The 23,423-nt window shown below is 38.2% G+C and overlaps 1 protein-coding gene across 4 annotated transcripts in view; it reads left to right on the top strand.

Moving 5' to 3' along the window:
- PDE4D (phosphodiesterase 4D) overlaps positions 1 to 23,423 on the top strand; it is a 606,949-nt gene that overhangs the window by 476,728 nt on the left and 106,798 nt on the right. For all 4 annotated transcript variants that reach the window (XR_002433221.1, XM_021379888.1, XM_021379890.1 and 1 more), the window contains one exon: positions 14,098 to 14,289. Coding sequence is in view for 3 of the 4 variants with exons in the window: in XM_021379888.1 (XP_021235563.1) it covers positions 14,098 to 14,289 (192 nt within the window). In the remaining variant the exon portion in view is untranslated. The remainder of the gene's footprint in view (positions 1 to 14,097; positions 14,290 to 23,423) is intronic.

The raw sequence follows: 23,423 nt of genomic DNA, 5'->3' as shown, positions 1-23,423 counted from the left end.
TTCATGAAGATTACACAGTGACAGATATTCCCACTATTTGTTATTTTGCTTTTCTCAGGTGTCGGAGAATTGTATGGATGTTACTATTTAAAGTACAAGCAACTCTGTACTTTAAACACTCCATCAGGATTTTGTTTTGCTTTAATCAAAGGATCTTTGACGCAAGCATCCGTGCAGTAATCTCCAAACATGTACAAAGCCATGAACATTCTGTAAAGACATGCCTGTGTTTCTAAGTTGTAGTCATATTTTGATGCTTAAGTTTATTAGTGAAAAACATATTGGCATTTCACTTAGGCTACTTCATTCACGTGTTAGATAGACCTGGCAGAAACAACTGTCTGTTTATATTGCCTTTACTTTTAGCACTCAGAGAAAACAAAAATCAAAGAACGTATTGTCCCTGCCTGCTTAATTGTCTGTCCTTTTCAATAGACCATCTTTCTCATGGAAGGGCAGGTTCTAGTGTGCCAGCAGAGAGCCATGGCTGGAAGGAAGAAAGGAAAAGAGAGTAGCAGAGGAAAACATGTACGTCAAGATTTCATTAAGACAGAACTACCGGATTCCCAGGAGGAGGTGCTTGCCAAGGTGCTGGCACGTGGCTGTGTAGCAGGGTATGCCAAGCACAGATTTGGCCACTGTCAGACTGATCTCCTTTAGGCCTCAGTAATGCTTAATCTGCTGCAATAATTACTACTGTTTAACTTTTTTTTTTTTTTTAATTCCATCATTCCTCTGGGGAAAAAAAAAGATTATCTCATTTCACCTGGAAAGAAATTTAATAATGAATTCACACAAGTATAGCATAGCAAGGCTTTCCTTCAAATTCTTCCTGTTCCTTCAAATGCTTCCTGTGAGAAAAGCAGCTATACTCATATACATTTCTGCCTGAAATAAACTTTCGATAGGTTCTTAAAAAGCAGTGTTGCTGATATTTCCACTGCCCCACTACTCCCAGTAGAACTAATTTTAGCCCTTACAAAATCTATTTTTTGCTACTAGATCTTATAGCACTTCACAAAGTATCCATTTCCCAGGTAGGGAAATGGAAGCACAGAAGGGGATAAAGTGATTCAGTCAGGATGACTCATCCAGTGCAAGAACTGTTTTGTGTATCCTATTATCTTCCTTCAGTCCTGCGAAAGAAAAGAATGAACAAAGAATTTCCTGGTAGCTTATAGAGGAAAATAGCAGCGTCCCTCCCTCCCTCAGCTGCCTGGAGGGCTCCACGTCTGTTTAATGTTTCTCCATAAGAACTAGAACTTTGTGAATTCTGCTCCAGAATCACAGGCATGGGGACTGATTGTGCTTGTATGATTATGTCCGCTGCGGAGGGTATAGCACAGTGTGTGTGATGGGCTCATCAGAGCTTTGGGCATGTGGATTGAGTTTAGCTGAAAGGAACTGCTTGAAAGGCACTTTTTGTTTGGCAGAACTGTTGATTATTCTGGGAACAATTTGCACGGTGAAATAACTAGATCACAGTAAAATATAGATGGAAATGCAGCTTTTTCCTAAAGAAGCAATGTTATGCTCTCATGTTTTTAGTTTTGTCCACTGAGGCAAGGAGCTGACATTTCTCCTTCTCTGCCTGTTAGGTTGCACATTTTGTAAGGTTTCCAGAGTAACATGATCGCCTCCTTGGCACCAGCAATTACTGCATGCCCTGTCCCAACTTTAGTAATGACGTCGGTATCAAGAAGATAGGCTTTTGGAATCTAGTTGCCAAGCAGATTTTTGCACAAAATGAGATAAATCATTAGGAATTTTTCCTGAAAAATGGAAATAACTTAATTCAAAAGATGCTCTTGATTTAGTTTGCTTTTATTTTTGTTTGTGAACAGATGGAGTTTTAATCACTCTATCCTATGAAATTCTGTAGTTTAATCATTATGATTTGATGAAATTTAGTAATGCTTTTGACAGTTTAAACACACAGCTGTTTGGTACTAGGGGGAAGGCTTCAGTCAAATGATGGATGAGGAAAGGCAACATGCTTTTCCTGACAGAGAATGGAAGCGGCAGAAGCAGTTCCAGCAGGGAGGATGGTTGATGGATGGGCACATCAGAAAGCAATCAGTCTGCTCCTCTCCCAGATTCTTAATGTGAATTGGAGCACAGAGTTCAGTCTCTGAAATTGGCTTGTGTTTACAGATAACTTTATAATTGATGGGAAAAGCCTGAATCATCTTTGAATGTATTCATAGTTCTATAGAGAAATATTTCTGTTTGTGGCAGGCTAAACCGTAAATTTTAGTATAGACATTGCTTTCTGGGGAGAATGCTATATTTTATTTTGCAGCATACAGTGATTTTTTTTAACAGCTTAACATCACTGACATTTATTAAAAAGAGAGGTTTTTCAGTTCCTGTTCCAATCTACTATATCAAATCTGCTCCCAAGTTAGTTTAATACTGGAAAAAAATGCCTTGTTTCACGTAGAAATTGCAAGCTGATATTTTTATTACCACATTCCTCAAAAGAGAGAGAGACTCATTTATTTGGTAAGACATGCTAAACTGTATGTGTGGCATCATGAAGACTAGCAGGTAGTGCTTTGCTTAATCTTGTTCCAAGTTAATTTGAGAATTGTTCTTCAGAATTCGTAGGCTTCTGCTCATCTAGGTATTTTAGCAAATTAGAGTTGCTTAACACATGTACTAATTTTACACCTCGTAACATGTTTATATTTTGTTAACAGCTGAAGCATTCCATTAATAACTTTTGCTTTCTGATTACAACAGTCGTATGCACAATAGAGATCTTACCGTAAGTAAAACTTCATAGACAGTTTGGGAGCACAGGGGGGGGTTTAAGTAACAATATATTACAGTGCTGGTTAATCATAAAGAGATTATGGATGAGATGTTCTAATGATCTCAAAGTCTGTAAAAGATAAGATTAATCAAACATGTCTTGTAACCAAAATGTAATATATATTTATTCATCTAAGTACTAACCTTGAGAAATCAAATCTGCAGCACTTCATTTAACATCTGAATGCTTTGGTGGTGCAATAGAATGGCTTTTGATAGTGTACAGGAAGCTGGAGAGGAAAATATGAGAAAAACAATGGCAAAGTCAAGAGTGTAGAGATTATGCCACTTGAGAGAGCATCTCTCTAACTGCACAAGTATGAAAATAATAGCTTCGTATGCCGTTCATTATGGTCAGAAAATCAAGGAAAAGAGAAGGAAACACCAATATTAGGACTGATTTAGGAACCTTTGTTTAGTCATGTTAAGCATAAATACGTTGATGAAGACTTAAATTGTATAATTTCATTCTGGTTTTACTTCACTGAGTGCAGAGAATGAATGCATCTCAATTAATCACAGAATCGTTTGAGTTGGAAGAAAACTTTAAGATCATCTAATCCAACTCCCCTCCAGTGAACAGGGACACCTACAGCTAGATCAGGTTGCTCAGATAGTGGTCCAACCTGACTTCGCATATCTCCAAGAACATGGCATCCACTACCTTCCTGGGCAACCTGTTCCAGTGTCACACCACTGTTACTGCAAAAAACTTCCATTTAGTTTGAAACCATTTCCCCTTGTCCTATTGCAGCAGATCCTGCTGAAGAGTCTGTCCCCTTCTTTCTTACACCCTCCCTTTAGATATTGAAAGGCCGCTCTCAGGTCTCCCCAGACACTTCTCCAGGCAGAACAGCCCCAGCTCTCTCAGCCTGTCCTTGTAGGAGAGTTGTTCCATGCCTTGGATCATTTTTGTGGCCCTCCTCTGGACATGCTCCAACAGGTCCACGTCTCTCCTGTACTGAGGACTCCACATCTGGATGCAGTACTCCAGGTGAGGCCTCACCAGCACAGAGGGAAGGATCACCTCCCTCGCCCTGCTGGCCATGCTGCTTTTGATGCAGCCCAGGATACAGTTGGCTTTCTGGGCTGTGAGGACACATGGCTGGCTCGTGTCCAGCTTCCCATCCACCGGTATCCCTAGGTCTTTTTCTGCAGGGCTGTGCTTTATCCTTTCCTCCCTCAGCTTGTACTGGTAGTGAGGGTTGTTGTGGCCCAGGTGCAAGATCTTGCATTTAGATTTGTTGAACCTTATGAGGTTCACTTGGGCCCACTGCTCAAGACTGTCTGGGTCTCTCTAGATGGCATCCTGTCCCTCAGGTGTGTTGACTGCAACACACAGCTTGGTGTCACCAACAAACTTGCTAAGAGTGCACTCAATCCCACTTTTGATGTCACCGATAAAGATGTTAAAGACCATTGGTCTCAGTACTGACCCCTGAGGGACACTTATCCCCGATCTCCATCCAGACATTGAGCCACTGACCACCACTTTTTGAGTTTTATCTTGCAACCAGTTCCTTGTCCATTGAACAGTCCACACATCAAATCTTTCCAGTTTGGAGACAAGGATGTGATGAGGGGCCACGTCAAAGGCTTTACTGAAGTCCAGATAGGTGATATCAGTGGTTCTTCCCTTGTCCATTAAGGCAATCACAGAAGGCCACTAGGTTGGTCAGGCAGGATCTGCCCTTGGTGAAAACATGCTGGTTATCCCATATCACCTCCATCTCTTCCATGTGCTTTAGCATAGCTTCCAGGAGGATCTGTATCATGATCTCCCCTAGCACAGAGATGAGCCTTATAATGCAGGAGGACATCTTAAGTTATTAGGCATTAAAATAACATAATACGTCATTAAAATAATATAATAAAAATAAAGAAAAAATAGCAAAAAATGACATTATCGTAAATTATAGTTTGGTTTGGACTAGTGATGTGAATTATTTTTCTGGCTTTTTAGATGAATTTACTCAAGGTCTATCATCCGTATTTAAAGGCCTAATAATATACAGTATGAGCACATACACTCAAGATATGCCTTGGCACCCTTCCACCTCAATCTCCTGACCTTTTTGTTTCCCTTAAAGGTTGTTGCTTGTATGTGGCAGAACTGCAGCTAGGATTTCAGAGCCCAAATTGTGAAGTGGACCTTGATAGTTGTAGTAGGAGTGTAGGGATTTGGCAACAATTAATAATTTAGCAAATATGTTAGACTAAATAAATTGTACAAAGACAGACAAACAAAAGAAGCCCACTCCACAAATAAATTTCCGGTATGTAGATAAGGGAAGTAAAAAGGCTTCCAATTAATCAATATAAAGAAAAAAAAAAGTACAAAAATTATCGAGCTCAGAAACTCTTAATACCTTCAGTTTTTAAGCTGTAAGAAATACATGCCATGATTTAAGTGGCAATTGCTACTAATGTATTCTGACAAGAATTCTTGTACAGGTAGAATTCATATTTAATTTACTGCCAACATTATTTTATTGCAACTAGAAGAATTTTACAGCAGTGTGAGAAAGATTGTTGCTTGTCAAATAAAATGATATCCCTTTTTCACTGAGCTTTCATTGGAACCTAGAGCAACACTTTCTTAACCTAAAAAGACAACAGCAGTTTTTCTTATCCAGCTCCTTACTGTCCACTCTTCTCTGAAGATAGCCTCATATTCTTGTAGGTGTCTATGTGTGCACATCACAATGGTAAAAAAAAAACAACACATCTTATCTTCTATGTTCCAGGTGCAGTTCCTGTATCCATATAAGTATATGTAAGAGCAAGGAACAGCTGCTTTCTCCGGTCAGCTTCTGACTAGGGTACTCTTTTCCAAAGACCTCTGACACTAAGCCCTGGGTAGATGTAACATATCTTCAGTGACCGCTGAGTGTTCACTGTTGTTGCGGCTCTATATGAAGGTTTCATGGAATTTTTTTCAGGCAGCTTCCAGATCCATGGCAGTGTTAGGCCTGGGTAGATATATGATTCCTGTATTCTATGTGCTTTCAGCAGTATTGCAGGATATTGATTTACACATTGTAATTCTAAGGAATTGCCTCTTTTTTTTACATGCTTGCTTCATCACACAATTAACTGAGAAAGAACATAAAAGCAATTTGTCTGCTTCTGATAATGACATCCAACTGAATTAACTGAAAGAGGGAGTTGAGCTCTTTCAGTGAAATGGATTTTCCTTCTCTGGCAATCTGCTTCTGATGTTACGTTCATGTTATATTACAGGTTTTCCTGAAAGAAAGGCTTTCCACTAATATCTTAGGGGAGCTACATGTTAGGATTAGTCAGTAAGCTTGATGGATGGTTGCGTTTTTATAAATTGCTAGATAAATGTTCTGAAATGCTCTGAGATTTGATTCCAATGCACTTAACATAAAAGAATATTAATACCAATGGAAATAGCAGTAAATGCATGCTATAATCTCACACCCATCTTACTTTTCCTTAGATCATTCAAAAAGAGCACTGATTTTTCAATATTTTCTGCAGATTTCCTCATTCAGACCTTGACCACAGATTTCACCAGAAGCCTTGGGGAAACCAGTTAATATGCTGGTGGCCTTTTTTTTAATCCAAAAATGCAGAAACTGGTCCTAATGGGATTACTAGATAGAAAAATCATACAAAGCAATTTAAGATTATTAGAAGCCCTGCAGAGAATCCCAGATATCTTGGAAAATAAGGTTGCATATTGTTTCTCCCATGTGTTTTTTTTGTTTGTTTTGCATTCTTATTATGCTGTGATAAGCCAAATATTTCAGCTTCAAAGAGGCATCAAAACATCAAATCTATGTAACAGTATCTGGAACCTGGGATTCATTAGTACAAAGATGTTCATTTGCAAGGACCAAGTTCAGAGAATAAAGAGTGCTGAGTAAAGGGTGATCATCTCTGAGGAAAGAATAAAGGAAATCATAAAAAGAGTACTGGCATGGATGAGTAGAAGCAAATGGATTTAGGAGCTTCAGCAAAGCCTCTACAGGCTTGAGTGCCAAATACTCAGAGTACTGATGTTTAATTCAGAATAGTGAGGTGAGAGAAATACACCTTGGATTCAGTATCATGACATTGTTCAAAGCAAAATCCCCCCAAAATAAGGAATAAACGTCACAGGAAGGTCCTTGCTTGGAAACTTCATAACAAAACATGCAACAGTTTGTTTTGAGAGATTGGCTACATTTCCTAATTCTCTTGCTAGAAAATCTTGAGACGGAAGCTCAGACAGATAGTTGGAGTTCCTTTGCAAACACATTTGAGTAGACTAATTCTTATAAATCTTTTTGCTTCAGTTTTTGCTTCCTATGTGTGTTCTCAGCTCAATCTTTGTTTTTTTTTAATAGTATTAAGCCTTTCTACTCTCTGAATTTAATGTCCTAAAAGAGGTATGCTGAGAACAAAAGCCAAGTTCTACTGCTGAAAGGAAATTTTGTGAAATGGCATATTTTCTTCTTTTGCCTGTAGTCTTGATGCTGGAAAATCTATCCACAGTGTATCTAAAAATGGAGTTAATCATAGAGCTTGCTTGCTGAATCATTTAACTGGAAACCCAAAGCCACAAGTGGGCAGTTGGCTTGAATTCTCAAATCTACAGCGGTAAAAGAAAATTCAGATGTAGGTCATATGTTTCTTTTATTATCATTTACTTACAACTCACTGAACATACATACAAGCAACGACGGTAACAGTTTTTGTTAACTTTGATACAGAGAAAATAAAAATACTGGTTACATCATATATGAAGGATTTTTTTGTTCAAATTTGGAGTGATGACAGAATATTTCTTCTTGGCTGTCTGTATAAATATTTATCTCTCTCTTTCCCCTCCCCCTCTCCCCCCCCCATTTCCTTCAAGTCTTTAGCTTTTGTTAGATGTGGAGGAGGAGACGGAAAAGAAAGTAGGAAGAGAAAACCAGATGTGGTCTGTCCACATCACAGTGTAGACACTGTCAGTCAGGAAACATTCTGAAAGGTCCTAGACAGGGAATTAATGTAAGAAATGAACTTCAGGCCTGCAACTCAATTATATAAATCCACTGATTTGTTTTTACCTTTTTTTTTTTTTCTGATACGGGGGTTAACCTGTTAAACATCTACAGTCCAGTTAGAACCTATGGCAAGGTCTGATTACTGGCAACTTGTCTCTTTCTGATAAAGGAAATGCTACTTTTTCTTCATTAATAAATTCTGGAAAACTATTCCTGGCAACAAAAGAGACACCCCAGTCAGCTGCTGTATCAATTTAATGCTTAGCTTATTAATAAGAAATAAAAAACAGGTCCAAGACAAATCACAAAAACATAATCAAAGTCTTTATCTGGTCTAGTTAACTAATGCAGAATGTGTCTGAAATCCATATTTCACAAAGAAATTTAACAATAATTTGGTATATTAACAAATCTTTGGACAGATTTACAGTTGGATTCACTGAACTCAGTGAATGTAGTTTGTTTTTAGCTAAAACAGAATTTTACTGCCTAAAATACGTAAAAGAGATTGCAGTTCTTCAGATTGTCTTCAGATAATCTCTGTTGCAGAGGAAGGACTCTTAGTGTTTTTTTATGCCTTGCACATTCCTTTTCATTTATTCCTTCTTGACAGAGAGCTTGGATTCAGAGCCTGTCTTACTCAGAATGCTTTCTGGTGACAGTGTTTCAAGAAACTTTGAGCATTTTTTGAAGAACTGTGTCACAGTTGTTGGTTTGATTTTCACAGTAGCTGAAATTGTCCGCTGAAATAACCTATAATTAATGCAGAATAAGTCAATCCCATCTAAGAACAAAACTACTCTGCTTTGATTTGAGATGCATAATCTTCAGGATACACAATTAACATACATAGGGTCAAAAAACACACCCTGCCTGTCATATCCCATCTTACAGAGCCTTGCCCTAGCCTGGACTTTCATACTGAACTATCCTAGAAATGGGTGCTTGTGGCCTTTCTCTATGGCCATTTCCTGAGAGGGCCATGCAGGTGAGATGCCCATCTGGCATCTCTGCCAAGTTTTCTCAGATCAAGAATTCAGAGGAAGAAGTTGGGATTCTGCATTTGAATGGACCATCTGATCTTTCCATTTCTCTACTATCTACTCGCTGTCTCCTCCATGTCTGAGCCCCTGGCCTGGAGCACAAGCTGTAAATAGCCTGCTCTCCTCTTGGAGATGTAAATAAAATGTTATTACTTCGATTTTGCTCTAAAGGAGGTTACTGCAGGGGATCTTTTCTTTGATAGCTTCAGTGAATTACAGCTTTGATGGAAAATACACCCATTTAGTCTGATGGTGGTATTGTTACTTCCAAGTGGAAATACAGGACAGGACATCTGTGAATTCTGCACTTTGAGATGGGTATGTAGATAACTGAGCAGGTAAAAGGCTGGAAAGATTGCTCAGCACTGGGACAATGAACTCCCATAACAGGAGACAAACTTTTCTTCTTCAGGTCTTGCCTCATCCTATAATGTTTAAAGATGGCCTTAAAAGATAAGGTGTCCCTGTAGGGTCAGTTAATTTATCTTCCTCCCCATAGCTTCCAAGGCAGCAGAGGCTGAATGTAGTGAGAATACCTTACTTATATGGGGAACACTGGGAATGCAATTGCTATTCATCTGAAGTCTCCTCAATTCTTCATTTTGAGGTGGAATCCCTCTTTTACTATTGCTAATTTCTCTACAAAAACAAACAAAAGAGAACAGCAGTAAAGAGATGAAGTTGCTAAGCTCTCAGGAGTAGGTAAGAGCAATATTAAGATTTTCTTTTCATCATTAGTTACAAACTCTTGTACATATTCATTATGATGCTATTACTCCTTATGTAATGATGAACAATATTTTCTACATAGGTTTTCTCCCTCCTTCATTTTAGCAACTTGCAGAGAGTAGCAGAGAATTTATTTAAGAATTTGAAAGGAAGTGTACAGAGGGTTACTTTGACAGTGAAAGGAAGTTGTGCAGTTGCTCACACTGAAGCAGTGCTGCTGAGGTCTGGGATCTTGAACCTGACCACAGATTCCCAGTATGTCTGCAGCAAATCGTCAGTAATTTATCTCCCTGAAGTTAACTTGTGATGTTAGCACTTCTTGTCCTATAAGGAGCACAGGGAAGGTCAGCTGTGGATGTTTACAAGTCACTGAAGAGAGTTCACCACCTTTATCCCCTTCTCTGTACAGAACCTGGACAATACTCGATGGGAAAGACGTGCAAACACAGTGAATAGCCAGAAAAGGAAAAGACTGATCTTCCATCTCATGCCATGTTTGCTGCCACTGAACACTGGATAAGAGAGGCTTTGAGGATAAACAGTATCCAGTAGTGTCACAACAGATTTCGTCAAAATATGCAAGTGGAAGTTGCTGAATTAGCACTGTTTTTTGTAGCTTTCAAATCTCTGCAGTTGCAGGAAAGCTCTCTGAACACAGAAATTTCTGTGATGCATTCTGTGCTAGATGTTCCTGTCAGAAAACTGTAGCTCAGCTTTACATAAGTCGTGCAAGTGCCTGGAGCTGGCTGCAGATCCATGATATCTTTAAATGGGCACCTTGATGGGTCTATGAAAAGGTGGCAAAACAGTTCTAGTACCCTCGTTAACAACTTCAGCACTCCTTCCTTTTTTTGGTAGAGCCTCCTCTACCAAAAGTGCAAGGAGGCAGAGGAGCATACCAGGGAAAGAATAACTTTTGGTTTATCACTGATTATGCACTATTTTCATTCACAATATCTTCTCACCACAGTTGAAAACTTTACAGGAATGGAAAGATAAATATGAAGTAACCACAGTCGACTTTCTGCAGTTTCTGCCTGGGCAAACTAGAGAGTCTGTCCCATTTTGTATCTTAAACTTTTTTATATTTTTTAGGTGCATATAGAAAGAAAGAAAACAACTTGTTTTCAAAGTCTTCAGTTCCCCATTCTGATTCTCTCTTCACTTGAAGCAATGTGATCAGTGCCTCCATTTCTTGCAAAAAAAAGGCTCAAGATTCAGACAAAGGAATATTTTGTTTTCAATGTACTAAACCATTTTTCATTTAGATTTCTATGACCTTTTACGTCCAAAAGTGGTAGCATGTCTCAATAAGACATTTAGCTACTGTAACATATTAGAAACTTTTTATACAGAAATGTTTTTGGCACACCAGTGCTGTATTCACATTCACTCTTTTGCTGCGGCACTGAACATTTCATTACAAGTATTCACATAAGACATTTTGGTTGAGCAATATGAGCCAGATCCTAGATGATATACTGGAATCCATTTCTTTACTTTTGACACCCACCTAGTGGACACAATACAGTATCACAGGATAAAATTCCGATCACAACAGCTGTGTGCAAATCTTGCATGTGCAGTTATCTGGTGGTGCAAGCAGTGGGGTCTCTCATGGCCAACCAACTTTGATTTTATACAATTGACTTTTAATTTTTTAATGGTCAGTATTTAATAACCTGGCAGTGAAGTCATTCATGGAGGCCTGGCCTTTTTTGACTGGGAAAAATAAAATTGGTAATAGAATATTCATATTGTGTCACAAAAGGCAGGTGAAGAAAGCAAAAACAAATCTCCAAATAATACCATATGTTACTATAATCCAAATGTTACTATAATCTTTTATTTGTTTGAATAATTAAGTCCACCTTGAAGAAAATGAATTTAATAGACATTCCTTTTTTAACATTTTCCTGCTGAGAGTCATGTTTATCTTCATTTATTTCCATACTGCCCTTAAACTTTTATTTCAGATTTTTTCAACAAGCTTATATATATGTATATTTGAAATAACATTGTCGTTTCAGAAGTTAGTCTTACTGAGCACTGGAGTAAATAACTACCTTCTCTTTTATATAAAATTGCATGAAGTATCTACCATTTTGTCCTCAGCAAGAGAAGAAAATATGCAGACCATGTGTTCAGGAGTTTGTGTTTTCTTGCATGTGTTTGAAGAAAATAATTTTGTTATTCTGGCAATTAAGTGTTACGATTTTGAGATACAGTGAACTCTTAAATGTTCCAAAACCTTCATTGGCAGTGTATTTTTTGCTCTTGAAGTACTCAGGAAATTAAAAGAAATCAAAAAGTATCTTTATCAGTATCTATCAGTGTCAGTATTACGAGTGAATAATAGTAGTCAGACTGGCGGTAATGGTAACATGGTTATCTTACCTTTTTTTTTATCTCTTTTGTTACTGTTTTACCATTCATACTATCTTGTACATTCATCCTATCTAATTGTAGTCATAGTAATATTCTTAGTTTCTTGTGCTTTAAATATTTTTTCACTGTTTTTTTTTTTTTTTTTTTTTTTTTTTTTTTGTGAGCATTTCTCACAGTGATCAAAAATACAAAGAACAGGGAAACCAAAATGCGGAGAGGAGCTTTGCACTGTCCAGAATCATGCAGCAAACTGGTGGCAGAACTCTCATTCACTGTTGTGCAGATTATGTTTTCTTTAGTTTGAAATTAATAATGTTACAGAGTAGTAGCATATTAGAAGAAACAGAAGTACTCAGCCACAATTAAAAGAAATCGAATTCAGGAAAGTGTATATGTCTTAGGGTTAACTGCCAGTGAATTGTTTTGGAAACTTCTGTTGAAGTTGATTTATTTAATAATCTGTATTTATAACCTGTACTGGTTTATTATAGTTTTTTAATGGCTGATTTATTATACATTTTGATTAATACCTGCAAAATGCCTGTTTAAAGCCTGTTAATAGCTGTTTCTTAATATTTTGTTTTTGAAAAAAGAAATTGCTTTCTGAGGCAACGTATAGGCAATGTAGATCTATTTGATTAGTTCATTCAACATGCAAAAAGGCTGAAGGAGTGCTGTCACTTCTGTGGAACATTACCACTGCTGACAATGCAGCCTCAGGTCAGTGGTAGATAACAGCAAGAAGCAAGCTAGTGCAGAGAGTAGCTTGTACCTGCTGTAACATGTGCCAGGCTGAAGTCTAATCAGCTGATATGTACCAAATATTTTCTCTTCAACTGCCATTAGACATGACTGAAAGCAGTGGGTATCCTTCATGTGAGCACGCTTTTCAAAAGGTCTCTTTTTAGAATTGCTTGTTACAAATACATTCTTAAGCTTATTGATACTTAAAAAGTCATGTGATAGATCCTCTGCTCATGCATCATTCCTATGTGCTTTAATAGCATTACTTGAGTTCCTGTTACTATGCTTAGTAGTTGTAAACCGAGGTCTCATACACACCTTTTCTCACATGCTTTAAAACTAATATTAATCTTCAGTTTTAGAGAGACAACCAACCAGAGAAACAAAAGTCCTCTTCCATATCTGGCTTAGTAGAACGTGCTCCATTTTATCATAGGCAGACAAAATCTTGCTAATCTAGTCATTCATGACTTCCAAGATTCCATACTGCAACACATGAAATCTAGAAACTAAGCTACGTAGTCTGAAAAGACTCTTGTCTGGTACTAAATAGCACGAGTTGCCATGAATGCATCACCCTGTACTGGTTTCTAATGAACTGAGTCCCATTCAAGGTCTTTGTACTGATTTTCAAAGCCCTTTGTGGTACTGTCTCTGTCTTTTTTTATGCCTCTCATGACAGCAGTGCTCCCTAGGAGTGATAAAATTGTTTAGCACTTGCACTACCAAACAATAACTAGAAATACTAGATGGAAGCTGCACAATTCAAAGGCATAAGACAAGAATGGCCACAGAAATCATTGTTTGTCAGTGATCATGGAGCTCATTTCTTCAATCCAGTTTTAAAATTCTGTCTCCTTCTAATGCATGCAAATACACATTATTCCCCCTTGATTTACTGAGAAAAGACAAAATACATTCTTGAAGTATTTGAGTAGTAATGAAGTATGAGGAATGGGTACTCTATAACAAAAGAGCACCTGCTACCTTCCATTGGGAATCAGAGTAATGAGAGTCCAGCTCAGGAGAGATGGGGCCTTAAGAAGAGAACTGCATTGTGTTTCTGCTGTATAGGTCTCATAGATAATCAGCATACAGACATGCATATAAGTTCCTGTATTCCTAATAGTGGTTTGTTTTTTTCTGCTACCAAATTTAGTTTCCTGCAGACTTACTTTTTTTGGTTATTAGCTGTTGCAAAATCTATTTCTTGGCTACCTTGTTTTTGCCTTAACAGTGAAATTGTCCAGATCATGATTTCTCCAGTTAAAGAGAAGCAAATTTCCCTAGTGATAAATTTGCCAGAAGAGTGTTCATTACTTTCAAAACTTTTATGCTGACAGCACAAATCTTTTTATCTTTTCTTTCTGCAGTTTCGATGTGGACAATGGTACATCATCGGGACGAAGTCCCTTGGATCCCATGACGAGCCCTGGATCAGGGCTAATTCTTCAGGCAAATTTTGTCCACAGCCAACGTAGGGAGTCTTTCCTTTACCGGTCAGACAGTGACTATGACCTTTCTCCAAAGTCTATGTCCAGGAACTCCTCTATTGCCAGTGATATGTAAGTACATTATAAAATTCTTTTAGCATATGTTTTGGGCTATAATTTTATTAATGTCTTTCCAACCACAAGAAATGTTTAAAATTCAAAGAGAATAATCAGTTGTGTTGCTGAAGTCATGGATAATTGTTTATTTCTTTATTTATGCTTTTATTTGTTTCTGCAGTGTTTTGAAAGTAAGCTTATTGTGAAGATGTACTTGATGTGCTTATGCACTTACTAACTTTGACAGAATACTGAAGACAACCAATACTGATTTATTACAACACTAAAGAGAACTCTGATATCTTGGTTATTAAGATTTTTTCAATGCAAATTATACAAACTCAATTTCTGCTTAAAAATACTCTTTTTTTCTATTTATTTACACTGGGTACTTGTAAGTTTTCAGATATAAGATTTACCACTTGTCATCGAATCATAGAATGGTTTGAGTTGGAAAGGACCTACAGAACCATCTAGTTCCAGCTCCCCTGCCACAGGCAGGAACACCTTCCAATAGACCAGGTTGCTCAGGATCCCATTCAGCCTGGTCTCGAACACCTCCAGGGATGAGCATCCGCAGCTTTTCTGGACAACCTGTTCCAGCACCTCACCACTCTCATAGAGAAAAAATTCTTCCTTATAACTAATCTATATCTACCCCCTTTTAGTTTAAAACTATTATCCTTTGTCTTCTCACTACAATACTTGATAAAGAGTCCCTTCTCTCTTGTAGGCCTCCTTTAAATACCGAAAGACCACAACAACATCTTCCCAGAGCCTTCTCTTCTCCAGACTGAGCTCCCTCAGCCTGCCTTCATAGGAGTGGTGCTTCAGCCCTCTTATCATCTTTTATGGCCCTCTTCTGGAAACACTCTTGACAGTTCCATGTCTCTCTTCTGCTGGAGGACACAGAGCTGAGTGCAGTACTCCAGGTGGAGTCTCATAAGCATGGACTATATACGGAAGATCACTCCCCACTACCACTTAGCTACACTTCTTTTAGGATAGGATAGGATAGGATATGATTGGATCAGAATCATAGAATATATCCTGAGTGGGAAGGAATCCATAAGGATCACTAAGTCCAATGTGTTGTTCCATGCAAGACCACCCAAAAATTCAAACCATATAAATAGAATATCCTGAGTTAGATGGGGCATCAACCACCTTGCTAGGAAGCCTAATCCATTGTTTGTCCAATCTCACAGTTGGACAACTCACCTCCCTCTACTTCCCCTCCTCAGGGAGCTGCAGGGGGCAGTGAGGTCACCTCTCAACCTTCTCTTCTCCAGACAGGACCACCCAACTGCCCTCATCCTCTTCTTACGGGACATGCCTTCCAAAACTTCTGCCAACTTTGTTGCTTCCTGTGGACACATTCAAGTACCTTAACACCCTTTTTATACTGCACACAATATTTAAGATGGGGCTGCATCAATGCTAAATATAGCAGGAGAATCTCTTCTTCTGCCTGTCTGGCTGTGCTGTGTTAGTGCACCCCAAAATGGAGTTTGCCCCTTGGCTGCCAGGGCACACTGCTGGCTCATGCTGAACTGCTGGCACCAGCAACCCCATGTCCCTTCCTACTGCACTGCTCTCTAGCACATGTATCCCACCTGTGCCTGGGTCTGGCATTGCTCTGTCCTAGGTGCAGCACCCAGCATTATCCTTAGTTGAGCTTCTCGCTACTGCTTATTGCTCAGTGCTTCACCATCTCTAGAACCAGGACATGGTTGACTTTCGGGGCTGCAAGTGTGCATTGCTGGCTCACACTAACTTTGTCATCCACCAGTGCTCCCAAGTCCTTGTCCGCTGTGGCTGCATGCCTGTATTTACCCAGCTTGTATTCATGTTTGAAACTTCCCCAGCCCGGGTGCAGTACCCTGCACTTGGCCATGTTGATCTTCTTGAGGCTCACAAGGGCTGACCTCTCAAGCTTGTCCACGTCTCTCTCAATGGTGTCCATTCCCTCTAGTGTGTTGACCTCACCACACAGCTTGGTGTTGTTGGCAGACTTGCTGAGGATCCACTCAGTCCCACTGTCCACGTAACTGACAGAGATGTCAACAGTGCTTGTCTCAGTACTGACCCTGGAGGAACACCACTTATCACTGGTCTCCACCTGGACACTGAGTCATTGACCACAGCACCTGAAATGTGACCATCTAGCTAGTTCCATTCATGAAATCCATGTCTCTCCAGTTTAGTGAAAAGAACGTTGTAGAGGACAGTATCAAATGCTTTGTACTAGTCCAGGGAGATGTCAAAAATTAATAAATTCAAGAGAGGCAAAGAGAAGACCTTTGGAAAGTTATTCTGTCCTCTTACTGAAGTAGACTATTTTTCTGTGTTATGTGTATTTTCTGCTAGTGAATCATACTTTGCTAATATGTGTAGATGCCAGATTGGACGGGTAGTGGAAGTCAGATGCAAATCTCTGTTTGTAAGACAGTGAAAACATGTTAAATATCCTATCTTCTGTCGCCTGTAAGTCATAGAAATTAAGAATTTTTGTTTTTTTGTTTACTTAATCTGCTCCAAATTTCACTGCCAAACAGGTGTTTATGGTTCAAATATAAACTGCTCAAATAAAGGCCCAGCCTTGTAAGAGTCCCCTAGTGAATAAGGATGTAAAAAGCATTGAAAATCCAGAATTAATATATAAAAATCCAATAAGCATCCTCTTTAAAAAATAACAGCACTAGTATGCACAACAAAGGAAACTGGTTTTCATAATAATGAGTGAAATTTCATGTGATATTTTATTTGCAGTCATTATGATTGGAGACTCCTATTCTCACCTTACATATCATTTTTAGAAGGGTTAGTTAGACCATCTATTTATAACTTTCTTCCTATGTAAGTGTCAAGATGAACAAAACTGATGCCTTTACAGAGTTTGCTTAAGGTCCATGTATCATTTAAATCCAGTAGATTGAGGTACTTAGTAAGCTTTGTTCCCAGTGCAACCAATTTTGACTGAGACAAAATGAATAAGACCAAGCCCTGTTGCCGTATCAAAAAAACAAAACAAAACAAAACAAACAAACAAAACCAACAAAACAATGTTTTCCATTTGTAAATGGAGACCCTTGTCTACCAAACCTTTTTTCTGACGTGTAACAATTCTTACAGATGTACTAAAGTCAAGCTTCTAGTGTTGCACACATGTAAGGATACTGCATTGCTTAGATGAGTCATTTCAATTAAGAATTCAATTAGTGTTCCTTCCTTGCACTCATAATCCTCTTCTATATTTCCTAGAATTCTGGGTAATATTTCAGCACATGACAATAAATTGAATTAAAAAACTAATTACTGAAGCACACTTTCTTCTTTGGATATTTGTATCTATTCTTCCTGTCAACAATTTCTTATAATGCATCTGGATTTTAAACTTATTGGAACTCATATCTGAATAGAATTCCACAGTCTCCTGTCACAGAAAAACTGTTTTTCTAAGAAGGTTAATACTTCTGCTATTCCTTAGGAAATGTAATATGCAACTACTTTTAACCACAAAATGTTGATCAAATGATAATAAGCCTAAAAATGATGAGTCTGATTGTATCACAGAAATTAACTAAAGGAAAAACAAGGAATGCAAGAGTGAAAAATTTAAAAAGAGAACATAATGAAGAAAATGTAAAGAAAAATGTTATTAAAATAGACAACTCCGGTTCATGACTTTCCTAAATAAGGTAGAGACTACAAGATTTTTCAGGGAAAGTGTCACACCAACATTCAGATCACTCACAATTTCTGTTTTGCATCAATATGTGTATTTAAGTATTGTATGTTTGTTATGCATGAGAAAAATATATTACAAAATACAGACATCATTCAGGTAATGCTGGTGAATTAATTTTACATAGCAGTTTAACGTGGAATCCTCTAATTCTTCAGTGTTTGAGTTATCAGCCTCAATACTTTCCTTTATAAAGCAAAATAGAAAACAAAAGGCATAGAAGGGATGTAACATAAAGATTTCCATTATTTCTAGTACTCAGACCAACTTTACAGCAGTAAATATCACTTAAGGTGAAAGAAAAACAAAACTTCAAGATTTTAGTCAAATATGGAGTGTTGTGGTCAAAACTAGCCAGACGATGGCAGTGTTAAAGCACTAAATTCATTATTCTGCAATTATTTATTATTTGCATTGATGTGGCAGCTCTGAGCTGCAGCCAAGGAATGGAATCCAATTGTCCTCTGTTCTTCGAAAGCCCAAGATGAAATACTATCCTCTGACACAAATTACTTAAAATCAAAGCATAAGATGATAGTCAGGAGACTAATACAGTCAGATAGAATTCTCAGGAAAAAGGTACAGAGTGATCCTTTTTTCCCAACGTAGTAAACCTCACACAGCAGCCAGAGGGAGTTCATTCAGTGAGCCGAGATGGAAAATCACAGAAACAAAAGCAGAGAATGGGAAGACTGAGAGTTTTTTAAATCAGAGAGACTAAAAAATCTTTTGATCTGAGAAGCCAGGTTAGTTGAGGAAAAGAACAAAGGACAGGATGAGTGCAAGGCAGCTCATTTGATAGATTGTTAATGGGCCTGAATTGTGGTTGCACCTGTGGCATTACAAGACACAGAAAAAGCAGCTGTATGGTAGAAAAGGGAAAAGTAAATCAAAAGGAGCAGGAGTCAATAACATTTTTTTCAATTATCTCTTGAAACAAATAGTATGATAGAGAAAAAGGAGAACAAGGAGATGACATGAGAAGATTAGCAAAAGCCATTCGAGGCTGTTAACTGGAAAGGCAGGTGGTTTAGGTAGGAAGATACAAGGTCCAAGGCAGAAGAGAGCAGATACAATGAGAAACCTAGCTTTGGGATTGCTATCAGAGAAAAGAGCATATTCAGAAAAAGTGAACGTATGAGCCAATATGAGGAATTAGAGGGCATTATCTCTGAAGGGAGCTGGGAAACAAGCTTAAAGAGTAGGAATGGAAAATTAAAAAGCCCCTAATTTCAAAGTTATAGTACAGTAAAAAAAAAGAGAGAAAGAAAGAAAGAAAGAAAGAAAGAAAGAAAGAAAGAAAGAAAGAAAGAAAGAAAGAAAGAAAGAAAGAAAGAAAGAAAGAAAGNAAAGAAAGAAAGAAAGAAAGAAAGAAAGAAAGGAAGGAAGGAAGGAAGGAAGGAAGGAAGGAAGGAAGGAAGGAAGGAAGGAAGGAAGGAAGGAAGGAGCACGATGAAAGAGAGAAATCTTCAATATTGTATTGGAACAATTTTCTCATTTTCATTCAAAGACATTGTTGAAGGAAGGAACTTCGAATGTGGATGTCTTGCTGTGGTGGCCTAATTTCTTAATATTCACCTGATAAACTGTTTTTGCTACACAAAACTTGAAAATATAGACAGAGGAGGCAATGGTTAATACTTTATATGCTTTCCTTTTCTAAGGGATGGCTGTCCTGATTAATGGTGCATGGGATCTAATATGTAGAGAATCTCCATTTTAGCAAAACCTAGGTCTCTAATGAGATGAAAAATTGATTATTCAATGAAATCATTAGCACTGTCATAAACTCTAGAAAGAACCAACAAGCACAGGCTAGGGCAGAGCTCATGTTTTAACCAAGGACTTGGCCAGCTGAACTTTGCTGAGTAAAACATTAGCTGGTGTGGGGACTTTTGAAGGCTCCCATAGCGGGGATCAGCACTGTTTCCTTGATCAGGTGAAATATCAATATAAGCTCTAACTAGCATAGTTACACAAAATTTGCTAATTTCTGTTCAACCAAGAGAAAGACAGGGAACATGGTCAGAAGTGAACTGCAGGGCCACTGGCCTCGTGATCTGTTCAGCAGCCAAATGGCCACCAGTACATCAATTTCCTAAGCTGGACAGCCTACTTCTCTTCAGCCAGTACTTTCTGTAGATCATACTGGGCTACACGAAAAGCAGCCCATGACATTGGAAACGGATATTAGTGGTATGGCAGCAGAGGCTGAACCTTCCTGCCAGTATTCCATTACATTTGGTTGCTGTGTGACAGGCGGCAGCAGAGAAGCAGTCTGACAAATTGGCGTCTGGCATGGAAGCACAGATGAAACAAAGACATGTCACTGAATTTCTCCAGAAGGAGAAAACAGCACCCATTGACATTCATCAACACTTGCTGGATGTTGATGGAGACCAAACAGTGGATGCGAGCACAGTGAGACAGTAGGCGGTATGTTTCAGTAGTAGCGACAGTGACATGAAAGACAAGCGGTGTCATGGACAGCCATTCACAGCTGTCACACCACAAAATGAAGAGCTTCTCAATCAGCTTGTCTTTGTGCATCAGCAGATTACAGCCAGGGAACTGTAGAGAGCTGGATATCGGCTTCAATATATTGGAAACTATGGTGGCAGTGTTGTAATATTACAAAGTTTGTGCCAGCTGGGTCCCACAGATTCTCACACATGAACAGGAAGAACACTGCATGCAAGTTTGTCAGGATCTACTGAACCAATATGAGGCTGAAGGTGACAGATTCCTGGATCTCATCATTAATGGTGACAAGACATGGTGTCACCACTCTGAGCCAAAGTCAAAACAGCAGTCCATGGTGTGGCAACATGTGAATTCCCCAACAAAAAAAATATTTGAGATGCAACTCTCAGAGGGTAAAGTGATGGGCACTGTCTTTTTGGATAGGCAAGTGGTGATCCTTCTGGATTTCCTGGAACCCAGACAAACCACCAACTCTGACCACTACATCACAATGCTGACTGAGCTGAAGGTTCCCCATCCCTGAAGGCATTCAAGGCCAGGCTGGACATGGCTCTGGGCAGCCTGGTCTAGTGGTTGGTGACCCTGCACTCAGCAGGGGGGCTGAAACTCGATGATCTTTGAGCTCCTTTTCAAGCCAGGCCATTCTGTGATTCCAGAGTCAGGCCAGAGAAGAAGGCAACTTTTTTCCTCCAGGCCTCATACCAGTTTGAAAACTGTGGAGCATGTTGCCAGATGTGGCTGAGCTGTCCCACCACATCCACCATATAGTCCAGATTTGGCACCTTTTAACTTCCACCTGTTTGGATCAGTGAAAGATGGACTCTGTGGACAACTTTTTCCTAGCAACAACACTGTCATAGCAGCCGTGAAACAGTGGGTCACCTCTGCTGGTGCTGGTTTCTACAAGTGTGGAATGCAGACTCTTGTTCATCACTGGCGAAAATACATAGCTTGTGGTGGTGACTGTGTTGAAAAATAGTTTTTTTTTGTAGCTGAGAATTTGCTTTATCAAATACTGTTATTGTGCTCTTTGTATCTGTTACAGTTTCCTTGGAAATAAATAAGAGGCATTGCTTTTGGAGCAGCATACACAGTTCTGCTGCTGCTGCTCATGATAAAACAAGTATTAAGAAGATGTAACTTACTCCAGAATTTGTTTTCCCTCTAACTACCGTATAATACTGCCTCCTTCTAGAGGACATGCTGCTCTGTAGACTACATTATAATATACATGTTGGTAAACCTTTGCTCCCTGTCCATGAAATATACACATATTAAAACAACAACAAGAAAAATACCACTCTGAATAAGAAAACCTACACTTGGACTACTTTGAGACAAACTGAGCTGCTATTGTCTGAAAAACATGACATACAGAGATTGGGTTTGTTTAGTCAGGATGGATTATCCTTGTCTGCAGTATCTGAAGAAATAGTTGCGGGATTTTTAATTTGTGTGGGTATTTCTTTCCAAAATGAAGACAAAATAATCTGTAACTTTCCAAAGAATAAAGATTAACAGAATTATTCTGGCTGCAGAAATTATCTTAAATACAGGGAAATTCCAGGATAGGGTGTTCCCATATTTGTCAGTGGCGAGCAGGTCTGGTCCTGACCTGAAGCTGCAAATGGACTGAAATATCCCTTTAATTGGCACATGGAACAATTGAGGTAAATTTGCACATACATTTCCCTGTTCTTGACAGTCTGTTTTTTTTACACTGTGTTGTATTCAGTCTGGATCAGATTCATAAAGGGAAAGCACTTAAAATAATGGAAGACAAATATGGCCAACCTAGACAGTTAACGATGTTCATTGAAGACTTTAATGTGCCATTAACATCATGAAATGAGGATATATATTTTCATCAGTAACAGGAAGCCAGATTGCCAGTGATACATCTTATTCTTCAGTTTCTGAGCCAGCACAGCTTAGATTTATTAATAAAATACTGTGAGTATGCATCTGAAGTTAAGGAGAAAAATACCCTTTTCCCTGAAAGGTGATCTGCATTAAGTACATCCTAACATTCTAAGAGGGCAGAAAAAACCCACATGGCTACTGAACAGATTAAGTGCACCTAAAGTGAATAAATGAGAAATGAGCCTTTCTTGATAAGTTGTTGTGGAGTATCTTACAATTTATCTAGTTCTCTTTTTCTGAATTTGTGATATAAACTTACAGAAGAACTAAAAAGAGACAGTCAAACTTTCTCTAAAAACTCTGCTAAAATGAAGTATTTTCAATTCAATTTCAGATTAGAAAGAATTTTTAATGAAAAACTGTAGTATGCTGCTTGAGTTATTAACTTATCCATTCAAGGAAAAGTGTTTAAAAGGCCATACGGAAAACGGGCTAATATTTTGCTTCATTTGGATTTTTTATTCGTAATATCTTTTAATTTGAATAAAATCTTCAGGTTGCAGCTTAAACGAAGTAATTAGTACTTATTTATTATTATTATTATTTTATAATAATTGTAGAAAATATTTTGAGAAAAGACCACTGTGTTATTTCCAGGGGTTTGGAACATTTTACAAATGCAATCCAAAACTAAGAACTTAGTATTATCCCATTTTCTTAAAATAAGTTTGAGCTAACTTCATTTGTTGATTAGGGTATTCATTATGTTGTAAGCAAAGTCAGAATATTTTTGCACTGAGAAAGCATCTTTTGATATTCGTTTTAATTCAGGAGATTCTAAGGTGTTCTAGTATGCCTTTATGTGCTTGTTGAATAAGACTTTTATTTTTGTTGATGAAATTTGACTCTATCTATTGTTCACACAAAACAGATTCATTACTGGGTTCACACCTGAATTCTAAAAATGAATCATTTTCCAAATAGAACTTCTAGCCATAAAACACAGCACTTACACTACAAAAACTTTGGAAATACTGGATGTTTGAAACAAAAT

Source organism: Numida meleagris, chromosome Z (assembly GCF_002078875.1).
Source record: "Numida meleagris isolate 19003 breed g44 Domestic line chromosome Z, NumMel1.0, whole genome shotgun sequence".
Taxonomy (NCBI): Eukaryota; Metazoa; Chordata; class Aves; order Galliformes; family Numididae; genus Numida; species Numida meleagris.
The sequence above is the reverse complement of the archived record's forward strand: the minus strand, read 5'-3'. Positions and strand labels throughout refer to the sequence as shown.